Below are 9,779 nucleotides of genomic sequence, written 5' to 3' on the forward strand. Positions count from 1 at the left end.
ACTACCAAAAACACACTGAACTCTTTTACATCTGCACTCAGACTAGCTTGTGGAAAAACAACGGGACGATGCAGGCGTTGTTTTAGGTCTAATAATCTTTTTTTAAAAAAAAATTGTAATCAGAAGTGGCAGTTATTAAAAAAAAGAACCATTTGGTGTTTGTTAAAGAAATATAAAACTAAAGATGTCTCCCCAGTAACATTTATTCTTTGATTTTCTTTTTCTCCCATGCAGACATGTTCACAAAACTGATAGAAATTCTCCTTTCTCTCTTTGTTTTTGCACCAACCGCAGAATGCAGTCCGGCATAATCTTAGTCTTCACAAGTGTTTTGTGCGAGTAGAAAACGTTAAAGGGGCTGTGTGGACAGTCGATGAAATTGAGTTCCAAAAGAGAAGGCCTCAAAAGATCAGTGGGTAGGTTCAGCCTTTAAAACCTCAACTTTAGTGTCTGTCTCACTGTTCACATTTAGGAAGAGGCTGCTGCTACACATTCTCATTGTCTCTGTGCCATAAGTCCCTGCTTGCTCTGGCTGGATCCCCCCCCCCCCCCCCCCCCTTCATGATTTCAGGAGCCCTGTGGTGATTTCTCATAAACCCCAATGGCTTTTTGATTTTGATCCTCACCCTTTTCCCTACTCCCTGTGTCTGTCTATCTTCATCCTGTGTCTGTGCTGTTGATCACTACATATGCATCTGGCTGCCCCTCCCCCTGATTTGCTTTCCCAGGGTGCCATTCGCACCAACCTTTCCCTGCATGAGTGCTTTGTGAGAGTAGAGGATGAGTTTGGGTCCTTTTGGACTATGGATGGTGAGGAATTTAAGCGTGGCCCCCACATACAGCGAGGTCACCCTCGGAAAAACAACGCTGATGAGAACATAGTCAAGGTGATTGTACAGTAAGCACTTCCGCCTGCTCTGGCAAACTCCACTGGCAAAGCCCACCCTCCCCCACTCCCCCTTTGTCATCATGCCTGCAAGCTTGCCATCCATCATGCTTTCTTAAAATCAGCTTTCATTCTTTTTTTCTGACTTTCCATGAAATGCAAAGTGTTAAAGATAGCTGTTTGATAGTGTCAAGTGATTTATCATCTTAGGACTTAGCCTTAATATCCACTACACCAGTAAATGTATTTACTTCTTATACAAAGTGCATTGATTTCCTTTTTGAAATACAATACTGTAGCAGAGAAATTCATGTTAGGTGAGCCATGTGTTTGCGGTTGTAATTAGATTTTTTCTCTTTGCAGAAGTCCAGCCTTAGTGAAGAACATTCAGAGTGGCCTAGGCTATGGTCCAACCCTTTCTGCTGCCTTCCAGGTAAAAATAAAAACTTACTTCATATAAAGAAGAACTCCAAAAGACAGTAGATAAAAAAAAAAAAACTCTCCATCCCTTTGCCCTGTCACAGAGTTTTTCTTTTGAAGGATTTTGAAAGGAGTAATGTGCAACTGAGAAAGTGCTGACAACTCCCTTCAGTTTCACATTTTATGCTACGGGCTTTGCTTTTCAGGCTTCAATGGCAGAAAACAACATACCTCTATACACTACTGCTTCCATTGGAAGTCCCACCCTCAACTCCCTTGCCAACGCCATCCGTGTGGAGATGAATGGAGCAATGGACCATGGAAACAGCAACAGCAGTGACAGTAGCCTAGGACGCTCTCCCTTGCCAGCTATGTGAGTGGCATTCACACTTTCCATCCCCACCAAAGTCAGTGTTAGAAATCAGAAGAGTAGAAAAGAGTTCCAGCTGATACTCCACTGTGACAGCAACATGCTAAATATATTTGGAAATAATTGTATTTTCTGACCAAAAAGGGACTTGTATTACCAAAGGCATGGCTTTAGATGAAACAGAAACAATGCTGACAGGACAATAAATCAAGTAGAGAGGAAATAGAGAGGTGTGTGTGTGGGGTCATGGCCAGAGCTGTGGCTGGCTCTCTGAGCAGAAAAGGAAACTCCACCTTTTTTAAATAAAGAAAAGGCAAGAGCCGCTCTATTATTCTAACAGCAAGTTTATGAACTTGTGTCCTGCTGTCTGTCTGAGTCCTTCATAATCAGCAGTCCAATTTCTAATATGGATATGAATATATTCTTAATGCCAGGTCTGACACTATACAATATGAACTGCCTTCAGAATTCTAACTCTCTGAACACTCCCATATAAGAAACTATTTATTATATGGGAAACTTGCAATCAGCCTGGAAACCACAGCTCCCCATTCACTTGTTGTACAGTAGCGTCTGCTAAGCTGTTTGAAGCCTAGCACACGCTGCATCATTTCCAGATGTGGGGGCAGACCATCAATGTACAGCTTGCATAGACTCAGGGATGGCCTCCTGAAATGTCTGAGCTAGGAGGAATTTCTGCCTGAATACAAAAAAGGTGCTGTAATGAGCTCCTGGCCAAATAAAGGAAAGTGCCATCCCTAATCACTGTGAACATAGCTCTGAGCATGGCTGTGGAACAGGAAAGGCAGAGACAGGATGGGTGTGTTGGCCTAAAGGCTGCCTGCTTCTCCCTCTGCTTTCTATCTTTAGGCTGATAGACCTCAGAATCTCTTTCTCTGTAATTATGTGTATATGCTTTATTCGATTACAAACTTGCCAAACTATCTACCTTTACCCCTTTTTTTAAAGAAAACATTCTATCGTTTTTATGACAATGTTTTGAGCTTTAGCAAAAAAAATATACAATAGCAAAATCCCTGAGAGTCTCCTCCTTTTTCATAGAATTAGCACTGAACTAACAAATGCAAAAATATCCTCTTTTTTTTTTTTTTTATAAAGACGCTTGAGCTCATTCTGTTCCAAACACAAGTTCATCATCACTGATAATTATGTAAAAACATGTGTTTTCCATATGTTATGAAGTGTGCTGTTGGTTGACAGGAGGCAGCTGTTCAACACTGTGGAGAAATTAGGGCACTTCTCTTTAACAGCAACACAGAATCATGTTTCCAGAGACGGCTAATTATAAGCAAAGTGTAAAATCAGCATGCAGTTCAATAGAATAATAATAACAATTTCATGTCTGCCCTGCAGCCACAGAGTCAGACCTGAGGCAATGGCACTTGTGGAGTTACTTTGATGTGAAAATGATACAAAAGCTGACTTTACTTTTTCCTTTTTTATAATTTACACAAAAATATGTCAGCTCATTTGCATATAAGTGTCTCCATCACAATAGTTGCAAATCACACACATCCTGTTGTGAATAAATCAAGTGCAGACTTTGGTGATGAAGGATCTGCCAGTTGTTCCTTGTTCTTGTAGTAAATGAGCCCAGTGTCTCATCCTGACACTGTTTTACCTTTACCTCAGCAGCCTGGCACCACGGGTTAGAACGGCAGGTCCCCTGTAGCTGCTTATAATGTTTTTTTTTTTTTTCCCCCTCCTCTCTGCCACAGCCAGGCCTCCTCTCCCTCTGTGCTTTATTCCTGCTCTGTTTCTGTAATGAGAAATTTGGCAGATCTCATCTCTTTAGTGGCTCTTTTGCCCAGGCTGTGAGCTGGGGGGCTCATGTTTTTTGCCTTGTTTACAAATGACAGTGTTATTATTCTCTTAAGGGCTCTGTTTCTTATCACAGTGTTGTGCCGAGTGCGCCGCTGCTGCTCTCCTTGCGCGCCTTTTCTGCCAGAGCTTTTCTTCTCTTATTGACACTTGGTTGAAAATATGCATTAATTCTGGAGTTTAAAGCATGTACAGCAGCGTCTGGTCGCTGTGTTTGCTTGAAGTTGATTAATGATAGGAGCCGGCTCAGGGTCGTCCTCTGGAGACCCGCTTTGCAGGTTGTGCATGTTAACGAGCAGGAAGGAGAACACACAGCGCGCCGCTGATCATTCGCCACCAGGAGGCTGACAACAGCAGTCCACTCACTCCCGACAGTCCATTCTCTTCTCCTCTCGTCTCACATTGTTAATCTTCCTCATTTATCAGTTCTAAGTGAATACCCTGTTGTCGGTTGCCATGAAATAAAAAGCCTGCAGCTTTGCCGGGATTGGAAAACCTCAAAAGAAAGCTTTAATGATCATCAGCGCCAGTGAGGCCCAACATTTGTTTTTGTTCCCCTGTTTCCTTCTTTATAAACAGAATCAGCGCTGGCTTGTATCCTATATATTTTATGCCCGAGTCTTTAAAAGGTTATAAACAGGATGGAAGTTAAAACAATTGAGCTATATTTTATTTTAATTTTTCTTCTTCTTCCCTAGGCATCACATTAGTGTAAAGGAGGAACCACTGGACCCCGAAGACCACGAAGGACCCCTCTCCCTGGTAACGACTGCCAATCACAGTCCAGATTTTGATCACCACCGAGATTTTGATGACGACCAGGGAAGAGATGACATGCAGTAACACTCATGCTGCCCCTTCCCCTGCTTTAGAGGCAGTCTGGGTCATCTCGGGAACAGAAACCCTCTGCAGATAACAAACACTGACTTGCAGTCTCAGCCACTGTTGACAGCTCTAAAATGTCTCCAAGATAACTTTTTAGTGCCATTACAATACAAGATAAAACATTCACAAAAACACTGAATACTCCCAACATTTTTTTTTTTTTTTTTGCAAGATAACTTTTTACTTTTATTTTAAGTTAAGCTCAGAAACTGAAAAGCTTGTTTTCTTATCTTGTGTTTGTTACACTTGTATGGTACAGGGGTGACGTGTTTGGTGGTCAGAGACCCTCAATGAGCCAGGGAAGACTGTACTTGGCTGACTGTGAGAGTGATATGGTCTCTACCCAACCACACTTTCTCTCCCTCCATCTCTCAAACTAACATACCTGACCACAAACTGAAGAGAGAGAGAGAACATGACTGACATTTAATTTACACCCCCAGCAGGTTATGTTTATGTGTGTGTGAGGAAGAGTGTGGGTTCTGTTAATTGTCACTGCCTTCAACACTTTTCATTGTTTTAGTTCTTTATACTTGGAGATGGATGTCGTTTTTTTATTTGGGCGATTTTTATGTTGGTATTGAGAGTTTATAAACATCGACAAAATGTGTTTTTTTTTTTACATTTAATTGTTGCTTTTTTTTCATTTGAACTGATCAGACCTCATGCCTAAGCTGTTGAGATTCTATATAGTCAGCACTTGATGAATGTTTATGTTGTTCTTTTAACTCATGCATGAAGTGGACTGTCCAAGCAGTAGTTTTCTGTCATTTTTTTCAGCCTTCAAAAAAAATAATAATCGTCGGTCTGATGTGTAGTCCACCCCTCCAACCCCCCCCCCCCCCCTTCTTCTCCTTTTCCCCCTGCTCATGAAGTCCATTGGCAATGCACTAATCATAATGAAGGCTTTCTTCACGCATCAATGAAGTTTAATTTAAGATGTGAATGAATGACAGAAAAATCATGCAGGTTATGATTTATCTTTATGAAATTATACTTTAGATCAGCCCCTCAAAGCCAAGCATGTTGAGCTGCAACACAATCACTTGCAAGCTGCTTTTTATTTTTAAAGGAAAATTAAAATGACAGTGCAATGGTGATATTAATGTTTTGAAAATAACTAATTGTGATATACAAAACTGCCATTATTAATTAGACATGTCTGCTTTCCTACACTGTAATTCCATTCGGTGCTTAAAGATAAAGAGGCATTCCCTGTTTTTTATTTCTATTACAGGCATGACAAATGTAAAATTATAAGCCTTGTTAATAATAGAACACTGGAAAAATGCTTTTTATTGTTCACCAACACATTACGCATTCCAGTAGCTGACAGCCCAATACACAAGGCACATGCAATTCACAGGATGTAGATGCCTCAAGTAAAAGTCCAAAGCATTAAACTAAGAGGTATCCACTAAGATATGTGATGCTGCACCAAAAATTCTAGTTTTGGTAGAAAGTTACATTTTGAAGAGACCATGAATTTCAAGACTGCAATCAACCACGTAATTGTTTTTTATTTATTATTAGCATTTTTATTGTATGTTTTCTTTAGTTTTATTTTAGTTATTGATGTGTTGTCATATCTTGTTCTATGTTTACCAAAGATAAACTACAATGTCAATGTTGTGGGTTCCATGCAATAGCAGATGAGGCCAAATATCTCTCCTTCTTTCTCTCCCATCGCACAATCTCAGTAGCTGGGTTTGAGCCGGTGACAGATTGAATAGGAAAATACTCCTCAAAAACCCTGGTGTTTTCATTAATATTAAAACCAAAGGGGGTGTCTTGAACAGGACAGCTGCGGTAATGTTTGCAGTGTCCAATACTGAATGGGAGGCACTGAGAGTCTGACACCATGATGACCAAATTAGGGAAAAATTTGGTCTTTAGGCCGGTGAGTTGAAAAGGGAGCTATTTGGTCCGAGGCAGATTTGTATGCCTCACAAAGGGTATGTAGATAAAGGACAAAATATATGAGTAGATGGTAAAAGCTTTTCAGACAATAATGTGAAATGGATTCTATACTTCAACTGGACCACACAATGATTTAATGTTACTCTGCTTTTATTCTGAATTCATTTGTATCCTTTTCAAAATGATTTTATCCTGCTTTGTGGGGTTTGAGTAAACAAGACTTTATGATTTTGTTTAGTTTTCTGTCATTTAATTACTTTTTATATTAAAAAAAAAACACTCCTGTCACACAAAAGCTGGGTACAAGGTACTTTATGGCAGAAATTGTTTTTATTATCATTATCATTTTTAAGTTTACTGCTCCTTTACTAAAAATGCAAAGGGCAATCATTGGTTTCCAGAAGATGTATTTATTATCCAGGCAGCTGTGGGATGAGTCACTTAAAGCAAGATGTGGATTGTGAGAACAAGGCTAATGCTCATCCATAAACCTCCCTGTAGTCATGTTGCTGGTTTGTTAGATATTCAAAAAGGAGGAAAAAAGTGCTGGTGGGATTAGAACATTCTCAGCATGTGTAGCTTAAAATGACTTAAATTGACAGCATGAGAAAACTGTTTGTATGCATATCTCAGTTCAAACATTATAGAATGATTCAATTCAATGAGGAAAAAACTAAACACACCAGTTGCACTTAGTTGTATGTCTTGCATGTGTATTCTGATACTGTAGAAAGACAAATATAAACTAGAAAGTCAAATTAGAAATTGTTCATTTGCAAGGCTTCTTCTTTATTTGCCAACCCAATCACCTGATGTTCATTGAAATATCACCCAGCTATGAGTCACAATCCTGTCTAAGTCTGTTCTCTGATGTAATGATGGGTATATTTTAAGGATGATTTAATAGGTGTACATACATGTCAGCTTAGCTCATGTCTTTCTCTCTCTCTCTCTCTCTCTCTCTCTCTCTCTCTCGCTCTCTCTCTCATGATCTCTTTATCCTTTTCTCCTCATCTCCTCCTATTTTGGGATGAAAAAAGAATTTGTGGTCTGGTGTTTGCTTTATCCCAATTGCTTTGTATTGACTGTTCAATTGAAAAAGCTAAGAGAACTCTGCTGTATGTATTGGTATAGCAAACTGTGCCGCAAAGGAATTTTACTTATTAATCCTTGCTTTAAAACAAGAAAAAAAAAAAAAAAAACTACAATGCAAACTTCTGGTTGAGCTGGACGGGAAGGCTGGTGGAGGGGGATTAACCCTGATTTGGGATTTTAACTGTAATATAGTAAACAGACTTTTCTCTGTTACCATGACCGAAGCATTTTGTACAGATTTTTCCCACATTGTGTTAAGCTGTTTTTTGATACTTATTTTCATGGTCCAACCACTGCCTTCTGTGGCTGTATATTAATAAAAGGGCACACAGTTATATTTCCTCAACAAGATTGAGATATCTTGCATGGCTAATCCCAGGGTCAAAGAGATATGGGGGAATGGGGGGGGGGTTAACTGGTCAGTCATAATAAAAGGGTGTATCAATCTGATAATATTTTATATGAAACTAATAGGAAATTTAAAAAGTGCCAAGATGTAAAGAATATTGCTGTTTTTTTATTGTTTGTTTGAAAATAATCTCTTTTCCATGCATCAAAGATGTGTGCTTCTCATCCATTTAATGTAGTCAGATTCTGTTTGACATCAATAAAAATATGAATATTTTTTAGAGTCATTGTAAATGACTCAACCCAAGAACTGCAGGCAGGTAAAAAGTAAGATGCTGCTGAAGACTTGCGTCCTTCAAACTGCAAATTAGAGGCATTTGATCTCTCAATATCAGTGCTGGCACCTGAGCTAAGGCACCTTTGTTTTATGCATTGCCATCCATCTGGGGAGTCAGGCAGGAGCTGTCAGGGTTCTGTCATCCTGCTGGAGCTTTCTCTTCTGTTTTTTTTTTTTCTTGAATATGTACTTTCTAGTTTCTTCTTGCTGTTATTTTCGCTAGAGAAGTATAATTGCTGATCAATTCCATCAGTCTGTAACCCTCTCATCATTCCATTTGTCTGATGCAGACCACTCTGTTGTAGTCAGTGGCGCTGACTGAAGTGAGCATTCTAAACATGCAATAAAATGCTCATTGTTCAGATTTTCTCCCAAGTCTCTCATTGTATATTTGGTTCAGTATGCAACACAGAGCTGCTCATTTTACTTACAGCCAAACCTAATAATGTAAGGTGTAAGGCAGAGTCACCTCATTTTGAAAGAATGAACACAACTTGTATTTTCACTTGCATCAAAGTCACACCTTTCCCACAATTACATATTTTCCTAATCTTCTGCAAGGCATTCAACTGCAAGTCAGTCAATAAGATGAATGTGTACTGCAACATGAATTAATCTAAGCGGATACATTAACAGGTTAACAGTAACAGTCATGTCCTCCCTGTGTTGTTTCTCTTATTATTTATGTTGGCAGGCAAGTTTTTATACAGACATTTTTGTCATCTCCTGTAGAACTCTCAGCTCAACCTGAACATTAAATTATATCGTAATTAAAAGGGGACAGTAAAAATGTCTTTTTCCTCACAGCAATTTAGGTAACTGCATTTGATAAGCTATAAATTTGAACGACATTAAAATTCCAGAAATAATAGTGATATGGACCTGACAACAGGAGCTAACACTGACGATCTTTATGACAGTGTTGCAGGTCATGATAGCCACTAAACAGGAGACAGAGTTCAAGACTAAGCACTTTTAATCTTGTGAAACAAGCAATTACAAATACTTGCATTGATTTGTTAAAAAGCTTTAGGGGGCATAAATCCTTTCTTTCCGAGCTTATTGCTGGAAAACATAAATGTCAAGTATATTATTAATTAAGGCCTTTGAAAGACAAGATTTAATGGAAACGATATAAAATCACAAGCAATCTTTGGGTAAGCAGTATTTCACTGGATGGTCAGGATACATGTATATCTATGGTGTTTTTATGGCACTGATCACAAACCTGTTTGGAACACACAAAGTTAAAGGTTAAAAAAGAAGTAATGGAAAGTGTTTGCATGTGCAAGGTGAAGAAGCTTTCACCCAAATACATATTTGCATAGTAACCTCAAAAATGAACACATCATATCATAGTCCATAAGGATAAGATGAAAATGAGCAGAACAACAGATATTTTAACATGTATTTTTCAATTTTTAGTAAAATATATACAGTAAATGTATACTTTATTATCATTAATTCACTCCTAGCATTAAGATAATGGAGTTGTTCAGATATCAACATTACACTGGAAAAAATTAACAAAATCAAAAATTCCCAACTTTTTCTTAACACCACCTAATTTGTATTGGATAAAAAAATCCAAGATGTCAGTGACCCTATGATGCCGCTTTCCAACTAAAAAAGAATAATACAATAAAACAAATTAAGAAAATATATATTTTTTAATT

At 38.5% G+C, this 9,779-nt stretch overlaps 1 protein-coding gene across 3 annotated transcripts in view; it reads left to right on the top strand.

Annotated features, from left to right (window-relative positions):
- The window catches only part of foxp1b (forkhead box P1b), a 130,466-nt gene extending 122,001 nt beyond the window's left edge, over positions 1–8,465 (top strand). For all 3 annotated transcript variants that reach the window (XM_065954973.1, XM_065954972.1, XM_020633846.3), the window contains 4 exons: positions 295–416; positions 1,250–1,319; positions 1,513–1,679; positions 4,217–8,465. In XM_065954973.1, coding sequence (XP_065811045.1) covers positions 295–416; positions 1,250–1,319; positions 1,513–1,679; positions 4,217–4,361 — 504 coding nt within the window. In that variant the 3' untranslated portion in view covers positions 4,362–8,465. The remainder of the gene's footprint in view (positions 1–294; positions 417–1,249; positions 1,320–1,512; positions 1,680–4,216) is intronic.
- The last annotated feature ends 1,314 nt before the right edge of the window (positions 8,466–9,779 follow it).

Source organism: Labrus bergylta, chromosome 5 (assembly GCF_963930695.1).
Source record: "Labrus bergylta chromosome 5, fLabBer1.1, whole genome shotgun sequence".
NCBI classification, from domain to species: domain Eukaryota; kingdom Metazoa; phylum Chordata; class Actinopteri; order Labriformes; family Labridae; genus Labrus; species Labrus bergylta.